Here is a 20,091-nt window from a genome sequence, read left to right on the forward strand (position 1 = left end):
CCCCCCCCCCACCACTCCAGCAAAACTCAGTTTGTTTCCTGGGATTAAGAATGCCTCATATCAGTGAGGTCATATGATACATGTCTTTCTCTGATCGACTTACTTTGCTCAGTATACCACTCTCCAGTTCCATCCACATTGTTGCAAATGGCAAGATCTCATTCCTTTTGATGGCTGCCTAATATTCCATTGTATATATATACCATCTCTTCTTTATCTATTCATCTGTCGAAGGACATCTTGGCTCTTTCCACAGTTTGGCTATTGTGGACATTGCTGCTATAAACATCGGGGTGCACATATCCCTTCGGATCCCTACATTTGTATCTTTGGGGTAAATACCCAGTAATGCAATTGCTGGGTCTTATGGTAGCTCTATTTTCAACTTTTTGAAGAACCTCCATACTGTTTTCCAGAGTGGCTGCACCTGCTTGCATTCCCACCAACAGTGTAGGAGGGTTCCCCTTTCTCCGCATTCCCACCAACATCTGTCTTTTCCTGACTTGTTAATTTTAGCCCTTCTGACTAGTGTGAGGTGGTATCTCATTGGGGTTTTGATTTGGATTTCCCTGATGTCAAGCGATGTTGAGCACTTTTTCATGTGTCTGTTGGCCATTTGGATGTCTTCTTTGGAAAAATGTCTGTTCATGTCTTCTGCCCATTTCTTCATTGGATCATTTCTTCTTTGGGTGTTGAGTTTAAGAAGTTCTTTATAGATTTTGGATACTAGCCATTTATCTGATATGTCATTTGCAAATATCTTCTCCCATTCTGTCAGTTGTCTTTTGGTTTTGTTGACTGTTTCTTTCACTATGCAAAAGCTTTTTATCTTGATGAAGTCCCAATAGTTGATTTTTGACCTTGCTTCCCTTGCCTTTGGCGATGTTTCTAGGAAGAACTTGCAGCTGAGGTCAAAGAGGTTGCTACCTGTGTTCTCCTTTAGGATGTTGATGGGCTCCTGTCTCACATTGAGGTCTTTCAACAATTTGGAGTCTGTTTTTGTGTGTGGTGTAAGGAAATGGTCCAGTTTGATTCTTCTGCATCTGGCTGTCCAATTTTCCCAACACCATTTGTTGAAGAGACTGTCTTTTCTCCATTAGACTTTCTTTCCTGCTTTGTCGAAGACTAGTTGACCATAGAGTTAAGGGTCCATTTCTGGGCTCTCTATTCTGTTCCATTGATCTATGTGTCTGTTTTTGTGCCAGTACCATACTGTCTTGATGAGGACAGCTTTGTAATAGAGCTGGAAGTCTGGAATTGTGATGCCGCCAGCTTTGCTTTTCTTTTTCAAGATTCCTCTGGCTATTCGGAGTCTTTTCTGGTTCCATACAAATTTTAGGATTAATTGTTCCATTTCTTTGAAAAAAGTGGATGGTATGGTATTTTTATTGGGCTTGCATTGAATGTGTAGATAGCTCTAGGTAGCATTGACATCTTCACAATATTTGTTCTTCCAATCCATGAGCATGGAACATTTTTCCATTTCTTTGTGTCTTCCTCAATTTCTTTCATGAGTATTTTATAGTTTTCTGAGTACAGATCCTTTGCTTCTTTGGTTAGATTTATTCCTAGGCATCTTATGGTTTTGGGTGCAATTGTAAATGGGATCGACTCCTTAATTTCTCTTTCTTCTGTCTTGTTGTTGGTGTATAGGAATGCCACTGATTTCGGTGCATTGATTTTATATCCTGCCACTTTTACTGAATCCCTGTATGAGTTCTAGCAGTTTTGGGGTGGAGTCTTTTGGGTTTTCCACATAAAGTATCATATCATCTGCAAAGAGTGAGAGTTTGACTTCCTCCTTGACGATTTGGATGCCTTTGATTTCTTTTTGTTGTCTGATTGCTGTGGCTAGGACTTCTAGTACAATGTGGAATAGCAGTGGTGATAGTGGACATCCCTGCCGCGTTCCTGACCTTAGGGGGAAAGGTCTCAGTTTTTCCTCATTGAGAATGATATTCGCTGTGGGTTTTTCATAGATGGCTTTTATGATATTGAGGTATGTACCCTCTATGCCTATACTCTGAAGAGTTTTGATCAAGAAAGGATGCTGTACTTTGTCAAATGCTTTTTCTGCATCTATTGAGAGGATCATATGGTTCTTGTTCTTTCTTTTCTTTTCTTTTTTTTTAAAGATTTTTTTTTATTTATTTTAGAGAGAGAGAGAGCACAAGAGGGGGTAGGGTCAGAGGAAGAAGCAGACTCCCTGCCGATCAAGGAGCCCCATGTGGGACTCAATCCCGGGACTCCAGGATCACGACCTGAGCCGAAGGCAGTCGTTTAACCAACTGAGCCACCCAGGTGCCTTTGTTCTTTCTTTTATTAATGTATTGTATCATATTGATTGATTTGTGGTTGTTGAACCAACCTTGCAGCCCAGGGATAAATCCCACTTGGTCGTGGTGAATAATCCTTTTAATGTATTGTTGTATCCTTTTGGCTAGGGTTTTGGTGAGAATTTTGGCATCTATGTTCATCAAGGATATTAGTCTGTAATTCTCCTTTTTGATGGGGTCTTTGTCTGGTTTGGGGATCAAGGTAATGGTGGCCTCATAAAATGAGTTTGGAAGTTTTCCTTCCATTTCTATTTTTTGGAACAGTTTCAGGAGAATAGGTATTAATTCTTCTTTAAATGTTTGGTAGAACTCTCCTGGGAAGCCATCTGGCCCTGAGCTCTTGTTTGTTGGGAGATTTTTGATGACTGCTTCAATTTCCTTAGTGGTATAGGTCTGTTCAGGTTTTCTATTTCTTCCTGGTTCACTTTTGGTAGTTGATACATCTCTAGGAATGCATCCGTTTCTTCCAGATTATTTAATTTGCTGGCATATAGTTGCTCATAATATGTTCTTATAATTGTTTGTATTTCTTTGGTGTTGGTTGTGATCTCTCCTCTTTCATTCATGATTTTGTTGATTTGGGTCATTTCTCTTTTCTTTTTGAGAAGTCTGGCCAGGGTTTCTCAATCTTGTTATTTCTTTCAAAGAACCAGCTCCTTGTTTCATTGATCGGTTCTACTGTTCTTTTGGTTTCTATTTCATTGATTTCTGCTCTGATCTTTATTATTTCTCTTCTCCTGTTGGGTTTAGGCTTTATTTGCTGTTCTTTTCCAGCTCCTTTAGGTGTAGGGTTAGGTTGTGTTTTTGAGACCTTTCTTGTTTCTTGAGAAAGACTTGTATTGCTATATACTTTCCTCTTAGGACTGCCTTTGCTGCATCCCAAGGATTTTGAACAGTTGTGTTTTCATTTTCATTGGTTTCCATGAACTTTTTTAATTCTTCTTAATTTCCTGGTTGACCCATTCATTCTTTAGAAGGATGCTCTTTAGCCTCCATGTATTTGAGTTCTTTCCGACTTTCCTCTTGTGATTGAGTTCTAGTTTCAAAGCATTGTGGTCTGAAAATATGCAGGGAATAATCCCAATCTTTTGGTACCAGCTGAGACCTGATTTGTGACCTAGGATGTGATCAATTCTGGAGAATGTTCCATGGGCACTAGAGAAGAATGTGTATTCTGTTCCTTTGGGATGGAATGTTCTGAATATATCTGTGAAGTCCATTTGGTCCAGTGTGTCATTTAAAGTCTTTATTTCCTTGTTGATCTTTTGCTTAGATGATCTGTCCATTTCAGTCAGGTGGGTGTTAAAGTCCCCCACTATTATTGTATTGTTGTCAATGTGTTTCTTTGCTTTTGTTATTAATTGCCTTATATCATTGGCTGCTCCCATGTTAGGGGCATAGGTATTTACAATTGTTAGATCTTCTTGTTGGATAGACCCTTTCAGTAGGATATAGTGTCCTTCCTCATCTCTTATTACAGTCTTTGTTTTAAAATCTAATTTGTCTGATATAAGGATTGCCACCCCAGCTTTCTTTTGGTGTCCATGAGCATGGTAAATGGTTTTCCACCCCCTCACTTTCAATGTGCAGGTGTCTTTGGGTCTAAAATGAGTCTCTTGCAGACAGCATATCGATGGGTCTTGTTTTTTAATCCAATCTGATAGCCTGTGTCTTTTGATTGGGGCATTTAGCCCATTTATATTCAGGGTAACTATTGAAAGATATGAATTTAGTGCCATTGTATTGCCTGTCAGGTGACTATTACTGTATATTGTCTGTGTTCCTTTCTGGTCTATGCTGCTTTTAGGCTCTCTCTTTGCTTAGAGGACCCCTTTCATTATTTCTTGGAGGGCTGGTTTCGTGTTTGCAAATTCTTTAGTTTTTGTTTGTCCTGGAAGCTTTTTATCTCTCCTTCTATTTTCAATGACAGCCTAGCTGGATATAGTATTCTTGGCTGCATATTTTTCTCGTTTATTTCTCTGAATAGATCATGCCAGTCCTTTCTGGCCTGCCACGTCTCTGTGGATAGGTCTGTTACCAATCTAATGTTTCTATCATTGTAGGTTACATATCTCTTCTCCCGAGCTGCTTTCAGGATTTTCTCTTTGTCTCTGAGACTCGTAAGTTTTACTATTAGATGTCAGGGAGTTGACCTATTTTTATTGATTTTGAGAGGGGTTCTCTGTGTCTCCTGGATTTTGATGCCTGTTTCCTTCCCCACATTAGGGAAGTTCTCTGCTATAATTTGCTCCAATATACCTTCTGCCCCTCTCTCTCTTTCTTTTTCTTCTGGGATCCCAATTATTCTAATGTTGTTTCATCTTATGGTATCACTTTAATTGAAAATAAAGAAACTGAGAAAAAGAGAAATAAACAACTACTGGATCATGAGGGCAGAATTCGAGAGATAAGTGGTACCATAAGGTGATTAGATTTTTTAAAGCTAAGAAGCCAAACCAATCACCTGCCCAATTTCATCCTGTTAGAAGGAAATCAGATTCTTATTTAGCTTACACAAATACCTATATTGTCATGTAAAATAAAAATACTCAAGGGGCACCTGGATGGCTCAGTCAGTTGAGCATCCAACTCTTGGTTTTGGCTCAGGTCATGTTCTTAGAGTCCTGAGATCAAGCCTGGCATCTGGCTCTGCATGGAGTCTGCTTGGGATTCTCTCCCTCTCTACCTCTGCCCCTCCCCTCACTCTCTCTCTCAGATAAAAAAAATAAATAATCTTAAAAAATAATAAGAATTTCGGAAGAATAGAGGGACCAGATAGAGAGAAAAAGATACTTTATTTTCAGTTAAGAGTTTTTTTACTAAATTTCTATAAATTACAGGTAAATTAAAAGAAGGGTAAAAAGGACTCCTTAAATCTGGGGGGGAAACATAGAAAAACAAGCAATATTTGAAAAAAATGGTCATAAACTTATAATAATCCTCATGAGTTCTTCTAGTTCTATGTAATTAATTCTTGATTAATGTTTGATTTTCAGTTCGAAATTTTATGAGTACATCAGTTTCTCCATTAGTGTTCAGAAAATTCTTCCTCAGTTCAGTGATATCATCTTTTTTTTAATAATTTTTTATTGTTATGTTAATCACCATACATTACATCATTAGTTTTTGATGTAGTGTTCCATGATTCACTGTTTGTGCATAATACCCAGTGCTCCACGCGGAATGTGCCCTCTTTAATACCCATCACCAGGCTAACCCATCCCCCCACCCCCTCCCCTCTAGAACCCTCAGTTTGTTTTTCAGAGTCCATCGTCTCTAATGGTTCTTCTCCCCCTCCGACTTACTCCCCTTCATTCTTCCCCTCCTGCTATCTTCTTCTTCTTTTTTTTTTCTTAACATATATTACATTATTTGTTTCAGAAGTACAGATCCGTGATTCATCAGTCTTGTACAATTCACAGTGCTCACCGTAGCACATACCCTCCCCAATGTCTATCACCCAGCCACCCAATCCCTCCCACCCCCCACCACTCCAGCAACCCTCAGTTTGTTTCCTGAGATTAAGAATTCCTCATATCAGTGAGGTCATATGATACATGTCTTTCTCTGATTGACTTATTTCACTCAGCTTAGTGATATCATCTTAAAGGGATCCGAAACTTGTACCTGGAAATTTTTCAGAAAGGGTCCTTTCCATAAATCTCTGAAGAGAAACTACTTCTGCCAAAGCACTAGTGTAAAGCAATAACTATCTATAAATCTCAAAAGACTTAAAAGCTTAAAAACAGCCAATATTAAAGATCTGATGAGGGTTCATTACAATGCAATTGACAAGGAAATTTTGTTTTCTTTGACATACATCTTAAGATCATAATTAGAATTATGACTGATAACATAATACCAAGACATTGGTTTCTAGGAATTCCATACAATATCTGGAACACTTACTTTACTAACATAGATCCATACAAATATAACCTAAAAATGGTTTAACATATCTTATTTGACAATACTTCCCTTGTAATTCAACATGGCAAACTAGCATTAGTTTAACATGTCTCTTTCATAAGGAGAGAGAAAAAATAGTTTGAGATGTTCCAGGAACCCTCTTACATATCCCAAAGTTATTTTGAAGTCAAAAAGACTTCATTTTGAAATTGATAAAGAGAAGTTTATTTTAAAAAATCAGATATTGCAAGGGAGGAGGCAAGACGGTGGAAGAGTAGGGGACCTCGTTTCATCTGGTCCCTTGAATTTAACTAGATAACTATCAAATCATTAACACCCATGAATTCAACCTGAGATGTAGAAAAAGAATATCTGGAACTCTGTAAGTAGAAAAGTGACCACTTTTTGCAAGATAGGAGGTGCAGAGAAGTGAATCTGAAGAAGATAAATGGAGGGGGGAGGGAGCCTCTGTAAGCTGGCTACCAGAAATTGATATAGCCCCAGAGGACAAAATGGGAACCCTTAGAAATCTGCTCCAGTGAGAGACATCCCTGCCTGAAAGGTGTTCAGGGGATGAAATGGGAAGATTTCTAGGTGGGACAGTGTGGTCTCGGGATCCCTGGAGTCACAGAATTAACAGGGGTGCCTGAGCTGGTAGAGTTCCCAAACAGTGGAGTGGGGAAACTGGTTATGGTCAGTGAGCCCAGCAGGGGGGCTCTCAGCTCAATTTGCCATAAACTGCAAGCTAGGCCAATTGGGTGACCACTCTCTGCCTGTGGACCCTGTAGAGGACTGGAACACAGAGACCCTCCACCATCCCCTGGGAGGGGCAGAATGGGTCACACATGATCCAGCGACTGCTCTTAGCACCAGGGTCCTACAAAGAGTAGTAACGCAGGACCCTACGACTTCCCCGTGGGAGATCACTGTGGGCGAGCACCACGGGAGTCTGCAGTTTGGCACACACAAAAGTGAAGACCATTTTATCCCAGAGGGTTTACTAAAGAGAAGAGACCATGTCTTTAGGCTCTGGGGATGGAGATCAGGTGCAACCATTTCCATTTTGATCCTCTAAAGAGGCGTGGAAAGCCTTCAGGGAACAAATGCCACACAGAAGACCAGCTTACACTGAGCCCAGTCCCCTGGCAAGGGGTGGGGCAACTCCACCCAGGCAAAGACACCTAAGAAGCAGCACAGCAGGTCCCTCCCCCAGAAGACCAACTGGAAGAAGAGGTGCAGAGCAAGTTTACAGACCCCACAAGACTGTAAAACTCCAGTGCTAGGGGAAAATAGTATATAGAATTCGAGGTTTTTTCTCATGATTCGTTTATCTTTCAGTTTAAAATTTTCCATTTCTTTTTTCTCTTTTTTCCCTTTTCAACTAGTTTCTTATTTTATCAACTCTTTGTTTTTAAGTCCTTTTTTAACTTTCATTTTTTTACATTTACATTTTATAACTTTTTTACATTTTTTAACTTTCATTTTTTACATTTACATTTTATAGGTAGATTCTTCATTTTTGGCTTCCTTTAACTCTATTCAATTTTATTTTTATATATATATAAGTTTTGCTTACATTACAATTTTGGGATTTAATGTCTTCTAACACATAGACCAAAATACACTCAGGAACAAGTGGATCACCCTGTTTTGTCCACCCTGTGAGATTATATTCTCTCTTCCCCTCCCCTTCCCTTTTTTCTTTTTTCTTTTGCTTATTCTTTTGCTTTTCCATTTTGGTTTCTGACCTCTTTGGATTTGTCTAGTGTGTACTTTGCTTGAGTCATGGTTGATATTTTTTATTCTGTTCACTTGTTCATCCATTCTTCTCTGGGCAAAATGACTAGAAGGAGGGATCACCACAAAAGAAAGAGGTAATACTCTCTTCCACAGATCTAATTGATATGGATATAAGTAAAATGTCAGACCTGGAATTCAATATAACAATTATAAAGTTACTAGTTGGACTGGAAAAAAAGCATAAAAGATACTAGAGAATCTCTTAGCACAGAAGGGAGATTTAATTAGGCCAAAATTAAAAATGTTCTGAGATGCAGTCTAAATTGGGTGCTCTAACAGCTAGGATAAATGAGGTAGAAGAGATAGTCAGTGACATAGAAGACAAACTGATGGAAAGGAAGGAAGCTGAGGTAAAGAGAGAGAAACAACTAATAGGCATGAAGAGAGGCTTTGAGAAATCAGTGATGCTACAGAACGTACCAACATCAGAATTATTGGGGTGCCTGAGGGTGAAGACAGAGAGAGAGAGAGCCAGAGATGTGTTTGAGCAAATCATAGATGAGAACTTCCCTAATCTGGGGAAGGAAACAGGCATTCATGTCCAAGAGGTAGAGAGGACCTCTACCCAAATCAATAAAAATAAATTAACACCCCAACATATAATAGTGAAGCTTGAAAATTTCAGAGATAATTTAAAAATAAAAAGAAAATATAGAGAAAATAAAAAAATAAAGAGAAAATCCTGAGGGCAGCTCAAGAAAAGAGGTTCCTAACCTACAGAGATAGGAACATTAGACTTGCATCAGGCCTATCCACAGAGACATGGCAGGCCAGAAAGGGCTGGTATGATATATTCAGGGCACTAAATGAGAAAAACATGCAGCCAAGAATACTTTACCCAGCAAGGCTGTCATTCAGAATGGAAGGAGAGATAAAGAGCTTCCAGGATAAACAGAGATTGAAAGAATATGTGACCACCAAGCCAGCCCTGCAAGAAATATTAAGGGGGAATCTTGTAAGCGAAGAGAGAGCCTAAGAGTAACATAAACCAGAAAGAAACAGACAATCTACAGAAACAGGGACTTTACAGGTAATACAATGGCACTAAATTCATATCTTTCAATAGTTACTCTTAATGTAAATGGGCCAAATACCCCAATCAAAAAACACAGGGCATCAGATTGGTTAAAAAAGTAAGACCCATCCATATGCTGTCTACAAGAGACTCACTTTAGATCTGAAGTCACCTCCAGACTGAAAGTGAGGGGGTGGAGAATCATTTATCATGCTAATAGACCTCAAAAGAAAGCTGGGGTAGCAATCCTCATATCAGACAAATTAGATTTTAAACCAAACACTCTAATAAGAGATGAAGAGGAACACTATATCATGCTTAAAGGATCTACCCAACAAAAAGATCTAACAATTCTAAATATTTATGCTCCCAATTTGGGAGCAGCCAATTATATCAACCAATTAATAACCAAATCAAAGAAACACATAGATAATAATATAATAATAGTAGGAAAATTCAATACCCCACTCACAGCAATGGACAGATCATTTAAGCAGAAGATCAACAAGGAAACAAGGGCTTTAAATGACACATTGGACCAGATGGACTTCACAGATATAGACAGAGCATACCATCCTGAAGCAACAGAATACACATTCTTCTCAAGTGCACATGGAACTTTCTCCAGAATATATCACATACTGGGTCACAAATCAGGTGTCAACTGATACCAAAAGACTGGAATTATTCCCTGCATATTTTCAGACCACAATGCTTTGAAACTTGAACTCAATCAGAAGAGGAAATTTGGAAGGAACTCAAACACTTGGAGGTTAAAGAGCATCCTACTAAAGAATGAATGGAGAAAGCGGAACCCTCCTACACTGTTGGTGGCGATGCAAACTGGTGCAGCCACTCTGGAAAACAGTATGGAGTTGAAAAGTTGAAATAGAGCTACCCTATGACCCAGCAATCCAGTACTACTGGATATTCACCCTAAAGATACAATTGTAGTGATCTGAAGGGGCACCTGCACCCCAATGTTTATAGCAGCAATGTCCACAATAGCCAAACTATAAAAGAGCCCAGATGTCCATCAACAGATGAATGGATAAATAAGATGTGGTATATATACCCAATGGAATTTAATGCAGCCATCAAAAAAATGAAATCTTGCCATTTGCAATGATGTAGATGGAACTAGAGGGTATTATGCTAAGCAAAATAAGTCAATCAGAGAAAGACAATTATCATATTATCTCACTGATAGGTGGAATTTAAGAAAGAAGGCAGAGGATCATAAGGGAAGAAAGGGAAAAAATGAAACAAGATGAAACCTAAGAGGGAAACAAATTATAAGAGACTCTTAATCTCAGGAAACAAATTGAGAGTTGCTGGAGTTGGGGGGAATGGGGTGGCTGAGTGATGGATATTGGGGAGGGTATGTGTTGTGGTGAGTGCTGTGTGTTGTGCAAGACTGATGAATCACAGACCTGTACCCCTGAAACAAATAATACACTATATGTTAATTTAAAAAATGAATGGGTCAACCAGGAAATTAAAGAAGAATTTTAAAAATTCATAGAAACTAATGAAAATGAAAACACAACTGTTCAAAACCTTTGGGATGCAGGAAAGGCAGTTCTAAGTGGGAAGTACATTGCAATACAAACCTCTCTCAAAAAATTGGAAAAAATCCCAAATACACAAGCTAACCTTACACCTAAAGGAGCTGGAGAAAGAACAGCAAATAAAGCTTAAACCAAGAGGGAGAAGAGAAATAATGAAGATTAAGAAATAATTAAGATTAAGATTAGAGCAGAAACCAATGACATAGAAACCAGAAGAACAGTAGAACAGATCAATGAAACTAGAAGCTGGTTCTTTGAAAGAATTAATAAGATCAATAAACCCCTAGCCAGACTTATCAAAAAGAAAAGAGAAAGGACGCAAATTAATAAAATCATGATGAAAGGGGAGAGATCACATCCAACACCAATGAAATACAATCAATTTTAAGAACATATTATGAGCAACTATATGCCAACAAATTAGGCAATTTGGAAGAAATGGATGCATTCCTGGAAACTTATAAACTACCAAAACTGAAACAGGAAGAAATAAAAGATCTGGACAGACCTGTAACCACCAGGGAAATTGAAGCAGTAATCAAAACCTCCCAAAAAACAAGAGTCCAGGGCCAGATGGCTTCCCAGGGGAATTCTACTGAACATTTAAAGAAGAAATAATACCTATTCTACTGAAGCTATTTCAAAAGATAGAAATGGAAGGAAAACTTCCAAACTCCTTCTATGAAGCCAGCATCACCTTGATCCCAAAACCAAACAAAGACCCCATCAAAAAGGAGAATTACAGACCAATAACCCTGATGAACATGGACATCAAAATACCCATACTAGCCAATAGGATCCCACAGTACATTAAAAGGATTATTCACCACGACCAAGTGGGATTTATCCCTGGGATACAAGGGTGGTTCAACATTTGAAAATCAATCGACGTGATATATCACATTAATAAAAGTAAGGACAAGGATCATATGATCCTCTCATATGATGCAGAAAGAGCATTTGACAAAATACAACATTCTTTCTTGATTAAAACTCTTCACAGTGTAGGGATAGAGGGAACATACCTCAATATTATAAAAGCCATCTACAAAAAGCCCACCGCAAATATCATTCTCAATGGGAGAAACAGCTTTTCCCCTAAGGTCAGGAACATGACAGGGATGCCCACTTTCACCATTTTTGTTCAACGTAGTACTAGAAGTCCTAGCCTCAGCAGTCAGACAGCAAAAAGAAATAAAAGACATTCAAATTGGCAAAGAAATCAAACTCTCACTCTTTGCAGATGACATGATACTTTATGTGGAAAACCCAAAAGACTCCACCCCAAAATTACTAGAACTCATACAGCAATTCAGTAATGTGACAGGATACAAAATCAAAGCACAGAAATCAGTTGCTTTTCTATACACTAACAATGTGACTATAGAAAGAGAAATTATGGAATCAATTCCCTTTACAATAGCACCAAAAACTATTAAGATACCTAGAAATAAACCTAACCAAAGCGGTAAAGGATCTGAACTCTAAAAACTACAGAACACTTATGAAAAACATTGAGGAAGACACAAGAGATGGAAAAACATTCCATGCTCATGGATTGGAAGAATAAATATTGTGAAATGTCTATGCCACCCAGAGCAATCTACACATTCAATGGAATCCCTATCAAAATACCATATCAACTTTTTTCACAGAGCTGGAACAAATAATCCTAAAATTTGTATGGAACAAGAAAAGACCCTGGATAGCCAGGGGAATGTTGGAAAAGAAAACCAATGCTGGTGACATCACAAAGCCTGACTTCAAGCTATCTTACAAAGCTGTGGTCATCAAGACAGCATGGTACTGGCACAAAAACAGACACATAAATCAATGGAACAGAATAGAGAACCCAGAAATAGACCCTCAACTCTATGGTCAACTAATCTTTGACAAAGCAGGAAAGAATATCCAATAGAAAAAGAACAGTCTCTTCAATAAATGGTGCTGAGAAAATTGGACAGCCAAATGCAGAAGAATAAAAATGGACCATTCTCCTACACCATACACAAAGATAAACTCAAAATGGATGAAAGACCTAAATGGGAGACAGGAATCCATCAAAATCCTAGAGAACACAGGCAGCAACCTCTTCAACCTTGGCCACAGCAACTTCTTGCTAGACACGTCTCCAAAGGCAAGGGAAATCAGAGAGGGAAACAAACCATGAGAGACTCTTAACTATGGGAAACAAACTGAGGGTTGCTGAAGGGGAGGTGGGTGAGGGATGGGGTAGCTGGGTGATGGGCATTAAGGATGGCACGTGATGTGATGAGCACTGGGTGTTATATGCAACTGATGAGTTGTTGAACACTACATCTGAAACTAATGATGTAATATGTGTTGGCTAATTAAATTTAAATAATTTTTAAAAATCAAAAAGTATAAACACTTGATTAAATATGATCTGGGTCATCTATTCAAAGTGACAAAGATTTCTAAGGCAAACACAGTTACCTAGTTGTGAAGAACCATAACTCTTATAAAAAGCCTTAGCTCTTTGATTAGAAGAGACTCAATTCTCCCAAGTAATCAAAGACCTGATAATGACAACATGAAGCACAGGAAAATATTTTGGTAAGTACAGAATATTTGCTTTGAAGATAGATTACAAAAGGGTAAAGAACAATGTTTAATAGTCTGCTATTAAGAGTACACCAATAGTTCAAGAAAACTTTGTTGAACAAATGAAAGAGAATTATGTTTTAATTTTGTATAGGCATACTATTGGCATCAAAGCTAATTTTTAAAGTTCTTATAATTAATTCATTCAATTTTAGCCTCCTGGACCACATAAGATTTTTTCTCTCTTCCTTCTTTTTAGTTCCATTTAGTTTTAACCATTATTCCTCCCTTTTTCATTCTGAATACTAGTTATTCTCCTTTGAATAGATTTACTTTTTCCCTTAAGAAAAGTACATTTCCATGCCTCATAACTTATCTTACCAAAAACGCATCCTGTTCTCCCTGTGTGAAGTCATTTTCTTTATTATTTCTAGTGGCTTTAATTCTATATGTTGATTAGAATTATTAACCCTTAGAAACCTTAATTTCTGGTGAAAACCAGAAGTAAGCATGTATAGATTGTTAAACCAGCAATCTGTAGATTGGCAAATTTATGAATACATTTCATAATCTCTGGAAGTATATCCTTCCTCATAGGAATTTTTTCAAGGTGGCACATCTTTATGAACAAACAAATATCTTTAATTCCTCTATAATAAGCCAAAAGTAGATGAACCTATGTTGACAAATTGTTTCAGTATTTTATCTTATTTGGAAATTGTTTGGAAAAGCAGTCTCTATGTTTGCAGTCTTGACCCACATTCAACCACATGAGAATAGACATTAGATCTGGAGTACTTCCTGACACAAAGAGATTAAAGAGCCCATACAGCCCGGCAGGCTTATCACTTTGACTAGGTATGTTGTTGCTTGTTTAACTTTCTGAATATTCTTTTGTCTCTGCTGAAAGGATATGCATCATAGGGTACCTGGCCAATCCACTGTTATACCTATCTTCTGTGGAGAGAGGCAAGGTTCATTCCACTGTGGCAGGAGGGGTGTGCTTAGGCCAGTCACCATGCCTTAGCCACCAGGAGAGACCCACTGGGCATGGGGACCAATGCCCACTAGTGAAGTTGATCTTGTTCTGTCTCTTTATGTCAGTAAAGCATTGTTCCATCCAGTGCTTGACTACTATGTTTTCCTTGGTAACTCTAATACCAAGATGCACTGATCAGAAGTGTTAAGAGTTCTCTCCTGGGATTGGTAACTGGTGTTTGGTACTATACTCCCTTGGGACTGGTACAAAGGATAGGTGGGCTTTGAAATTCTAGAATATCTTTCCATTCTTATAAAGATTCAGTTTGTAAGTAAGTGTCATTGTTTTTATTCCTCAAAGAACTGAATTGCTGTCTGAATGATATCCAGGGGCTGACCCATCCTCTATCTTCAATTTGCTTCTTCATATCAGGGGGAAGATTTTTCTCCACATTCTCATCACATTTGTTATCTCTGGTCTTTCTGATGATAGCCATTCTAACAGGTTTGAGCTAATATCTCATTGTAGTTTTGATTTAAGTTTCCCCGGTGATTAGTGATGTTGAACACCTTTTCATGGAACTCTTGGCCATTTGAATATCTTCTTTGGAAAAATGTCTCTTCAGATCCTTTATATATTTTTTAATTGGCTTATTTGATTTTTACCTTGAGTATATACTTAAGATAGTTGCTTTAAGTCTCTTTTTTAATTTAAATTCAATTAGCCAACATGTAGTAGTACATCATTAGTTTCAGATGTAGTGTTCAATAATTTATCAGTTGCATATAACACCCAATGCTCATCACATCACGTGCCCTCCTCAATTCCCATCACCTAGTTACCCCATCCCCTATCGACCTCCCCTTCAGCAACTCTCAGTTTGTTTCCTATAGTTAAGAGTCTCTCCTGGTGTTTCTCCCTCTCTGATGACTTCCCATTCAGTTTTCCCTCCCTTCTCCTATAATTCTCTGTGCTGTTTCTTATATTCCACATATGAGTGAAGCCATATGATAATCATCTTTCTCTGATTGACTTATTTCACTTAGCATAATACCCTCCAGTTCCATCTATGTCGATGTAAGTGGTAAGTATTCATCATTTCTGATGGCTGAGTAATATTCCATGGTATGTGTGTGTATACCTCTTCTTTATCCATTCATCTGTCGAAGAACATCTTGGCTCTTTCCACAATTAGGCTATTGTGGACGTTGCTGTTATGAACATTGGAGTGCAGGTGCCCCTTCATTTCACTACATCTATATTTTTGTGGTAAATACCTCGTAGCGCAATTGCTGGGTCATAGGGTAGCTCTATTTTTAACTTCTTGGGGGAACCTCCATAGTGTTTTCCAGAGTGGCTGTACCAGCTTTAAGTCTGATACCTTGACTTCCTCAAGGATGGCTTCTGAAAATTTAGTTCTTTGAGTGAACAATGTTCTTCTATTTCTTTGTGCATTTTGTGATTTTTGTTGTTGAAAATTGGGTTTTTGATTATTATAATGTAGTAACTGTAGAAATAAGATTTTCTAAAAAAAAAAAAAGAATTTCTCACTGGTCTCAGGGGTGTTTTGCTCTTTTTTTTATTATAGACATGTGTAGAGGTTCATTTGTTTTGAGATTTTTCCAAATTACTTTTTCAAAGACTGTATCTTGTGTGGGGACACAAGTTTCTGTTCCTTTAGCTAATTTTCAGCTTATGTTTTGACAGAGATTCCTTTGAATGCCAGCAGTTAGAAACAAATATAAAAATACCACAACATTAAAAAAAACACACACACATACAGAGAAGAGCACCTCTTCCAATATTGCATATGTTATTTACTGGGCATTTCTTTACCATTTAGCTAGGCTTGCTCTGAGCCCAGGGATCAACCCAAGGTGAAAGCTTAAGGTCTTCACAGAATATGTTTCTGGCTGGGCATATGTGTAGCTTTCTAAATTTATCTGTGTCCACAACTGCTTTTGAACATCCTAAATTAATCCCAGCAAGGTTAGAGAAGAGACGTACACAATAATTTATAAGGTCCACACTACTCCCTCTGGTTCAAGGAGAACTTGGAAATAGACCACCGATCAAGACTAAAACTGCCACCAGGCTAGAAAAAAAGTGGGGGAAGGGTGATTAAAAATGCCACCAAACTTTCCTATTATTACAGGATTTCCTTCTCCTTTAGTGCCCACGGTTCTTGGTCATGCTGCTTCGAATAATGAAGAGGTAGACCAGATGAAGAGAGGTGGGCTGCAGAGCAAAGCTTATTGAGCCATAGTAAAGTGATAGTACAAAGCTCCCAAAGAGGGAGGGGACCAAAGAGGGTTGCCACTGGAGTTTCTAAGTCCAGGGGTTTTTATGAGCTTGCTGGCGGGCTGTTTCAATCTGATTAACCCTCCCTGCACCTGTCATCCAATCAGGTTTTTGTCATCTGTCACACGGGAAAGGGTGAAGGGCTCCTTCCAGGGTGGTTTAAAATCCTCTTAAGGGTGGTTTCCTCTCAGGGCGGGGTCCACTTGTGCCTGCCTGCCTTTCTTCCAACTGTCTTCCATCAGTGTCACCCCAGTGTCCCAAGTGCAATGGGGAGAACATGGGCTTTACAACTAGATCTGGGTTCAGATCCATGCTACCCATGGAAATTGTGCCAAATTCTTTGACCTATGAGAGCCTCAGTTTTCTCAACTGTAAAATGGAAATAATTCTGATATCACAAGGCTGTCCTGGAATTGGAAATCATGAATGTAAAGTGCCTCATATATACATGCTCCATGAATGATAATCCTGACATACTTAGGATCACCTATCCTTAGTTACCTCACCACCTATTGACAGTTTTAGAAGCAGCTTAGAAGAGGCAGAAGGAATGGCGGAGTGGAGAAGGATGCTTTGGATGTGTGGGACACGTATGTAAACACATGTAAACATGATATTCGGGATGTAAATGAACATAGGGATCATTGGAAGAAAAGGAAGAACCTTCTTGTGGGTTTCTCTGACTCATATGACATGGAAAAGGCATGAACCATCACAGATCCAGGGAAAGAGTCCAGGCATCAGCACCAGCCTGTTTCACTCTAACCATCCACAGAACCCTGACAAAAACATTTAGTCAATAAGCCTCCACAATTTGGAATTGTGCAGACCTACAAAGAACTTGAACCTTGGGCAGCTGGGGCACAGTTAAGTGCTTCCCACCTAGGCAGAAAGGGTCATCATGAGGCTCCAACCTTCTTTACCCTCCTACTCTCTATCCAGGGATTCACATGGGAGCCAATGGGAACAAGAAACTGAAAATAGGGACAGGAGGGACTTGTGGCTTTCCCTGCTGGTTGGAGCATGATGACACCAGGACAGCACTGTCCTGGGCCTATTCCAGCCCCTCCCCTCACAGTGGGGCTGGAAAAGTCCTCCTATGTCCAGAGTGGCTCAGCTTTGCAGGCTGCAAGGAAAGAGGGAAATAAATAGTCCTAGTAGCACATCCTCTGTGGCTGAGTCCAGGGCTTCTACCAATGTTTGGGTAAGGGGAGGTGGGGGAGAGAACAACATATCAGAATCACTGGGGACTTCTCCATCGTCCTTCCTTCCTTGCCTAACAGCCCATCTAATATGACCAACCACCTGGGTTTGCACCACAAGTCCCTCATTCTCGAGCATGGGTCTATGTGGTCATCCTCCCCACCATTTACACCAATGATAATCACCACCATGGTGACCCACTAAGGTTGCTGAGGGTGTGTGATAGACATCAGCTATGTGGGCTGGGGATGAGCTTGCTAAAGGGTCTGTGGGAGGTGGGTCCCCACCTGATGGAGGCATCTAACCCCTCTGATCAATGTTGTTTTGGTTTTCAGGTCAGAAACTGCAAAAGAATCCTGGAAAGAAATTCACAAACTTGTGGAGGAACTGCTGAAGAAGTTCACAAAGTAGGCTTGTGTTTCCCTCTGCCAGGCAGAGTACACAGCTCTTTAGCTCAGTAGGCATGGGCATCCCTCGGGTCAGGAGCACAGAGCCCAGGGCAGTGTCTTGAAACAGGAAAGAAGGACATCACAGTCATTCCATTGGGTCATGGCATCTTTGACTGGCTCCTGCCTGAGAGTCAGGCCATATTGCCGGGGATACAGTCTGCTCTTGAGGACCTAACAGATTAGGAAACAAGCAAACCAGTAGCAGTAAATAAACACTTGATTAAGTGATGTCAGGGGCCAAAAGAAAAGGCAAAGGACTTAAGGTAACTTTAAGGAAAAATTAAGAATTCACAGAAAAAAGTCAAGGATGGCTTCCCAGGGTATGTGAAATTTGATCTATTTCTTGAAGGATGGGAAAAACAGGATAACAGGAACCATCAAGGAGACTTCTTGTGGAATGAGAGGTCCGTTTGGGTGCAGAATAGTGTTAACTCAGGGGAGGGCTGAGAGATGAAGCCAGATGGGTCAGCTTGGAGCCAAAACATAGTGATTCATAATGCCAGGCCATGGGGCTTGAATTTTCTGCTGTGAGCTATAGGAAGCCACAGATAGTACTTGTTTAGGGGTCTGACAATATCAAAGTTGTGCTCCAGGAAGAAAAGTCTGATAATAGAGGTAAAATGAGTTGAGAGAAGAACCAAGAGCAGTTTAGCTAAGGGAGAATGAGAGTCGGCAAATGAGAAAACAGTGACCAAGGGAAGGAAATGAAAGGACGTATATGAATGGCTACCAAAAGGGAGAATAACTTTTTGAGAAGAGAGGGAGGTGGGGAAGGAGTTAGGAGGAGGGAAGGGGATCCAAAATATGTTGCAGTAGAGGAGAGGCCATTTGGGAGACCCTCATGCAGAAGTGTGAAGGTGTCTATCTCCTTGAGTTGCACTGTGCACATGCTCGTGTGTGTGTGCGTGTGTGTGTGTGTGTGTGTGTGTGTGTGTCTTTGGAGAGAGTGTAAGGATGGATCAGGATACCATTCTTGCGCACTCTTCCAGGAAGGCTGCCCATCTCACAGGCCTCAGAATTTCGTTGCTAAAGTTACAGGAAGTTCTGGGGTTTGTAAAGTGAGTCCCCAAACAGAAGAGTTGAGGTGGGGGCAGGGTAATTGTCATGCAGTCCCTCCCTGACTGTCACTGGCTTCATTTTGAGACTATGTTGATGGCTTCTCACAAGCATGTCCTTCCTCCCCAGCCCAAGCCTGAGGATCTCCATAATCACATACTCTTCACAGAGCAACACCCAAATGAAACTCACCCCAGACAGGCAAGTGCCACGTTGACCCCCAAGGCAGGCCTAGTAAGTGAGACCCCAGAAAGATCAAGGGAGCTGAGGGGTTCCCTGAGACCACAGTGGGAAGCCCACTGGTGTGTGCATGGGCTGGCCTGGGATTCCTTCATTGTGCACTCTGACCCCAAGCTCCAACTCCCCTCTTTCCTCTGACCCCTGGTTGCTCTGAGAATGGCCTACTCTGTACTGCTAGGACCATCCCTGCCCCTCTAAGCCCTGTCATCACATGTCCTGAGTCCTTCTCTCCATGCTCTTCCCTGTTCTTAGAAGAGGCTAGCTGTGAGGACTCCCTGGATGGGGTAGGACAAATGTGTGGCTTATTTATGAACAGTGCCAATGTTAGGTACCTCCTGTTGTGTGTCACTCACTGCCCTGGGCCAGAGGAGCAGGGAGAGACAAAGTCAGTACCAGGGGAGAAGGGATGGGCAACATCAAAGTGTTGACGGGTCTTGGTGAAGCAGATTTTGGTTGCTTAGTGGGTTTGAGACAGCGGAGCCATTGAGTGGGGTCCTGAACACCAAGCTGGGATAGAAGATTGAGGTGGGCCATGGTGGGCCAAGCAGTTTTCTCAAAAACCTAGAGATAGGAAGTTATGGAGCTTCAGAGTGGCTAAAAGGTTAAGATTCTCATGAACATAAATAACTGAAATCCAACTTAGAGAGAGTGAAGGACCAAAGAGGGT

The 20,091-nt window shown here is 40.0% G+C and overlaps 1 protein-coding gene across 1 annotated transcript in view; it reads left to right on the plus strand.

Annotated features, from left to right (window-relative positions):
• Positions 1-19,401, plus strand: part of LOC141370290 (anthrax toxin receptor-like) — a 25,313-nt gene extending 5,912 nt beyond the window's left edge. The window contains exons 2-3 of the mRNA XM_073878670.1: positions 18,015-18,086; positions 19,314-19,401. Of these exons, the coding sequence (XP_073734771.1) occupies positions 18,015-18,086; positions 19,314-19,401 (160 nt within the window). The remainder of the gene's footprint in view (positions 1-18,014; positions 18,087-19,313) is intronic.
• Positions 19,402-20,091: the final 690 nt, after the last annotated feature.

This window comes from Callorhinus ursinus, unplaced genomic scaffold (genome assembly GCF_003265705.2).
Source record: "Callorhinus ursinus isolate GAN/ISIS: 27379988/994484 unplaced genomic scaffold, GSC_fseal_2.0 scaffold31, whole genome shotgun sequence".
In the NCBI taxonomy this organism is placed as follows: Eukaryota; Metazoa; Chordata; class Mammalia; order Carnivora; family Otariidae; genus Callorhinus; species Callorhinus ursinus.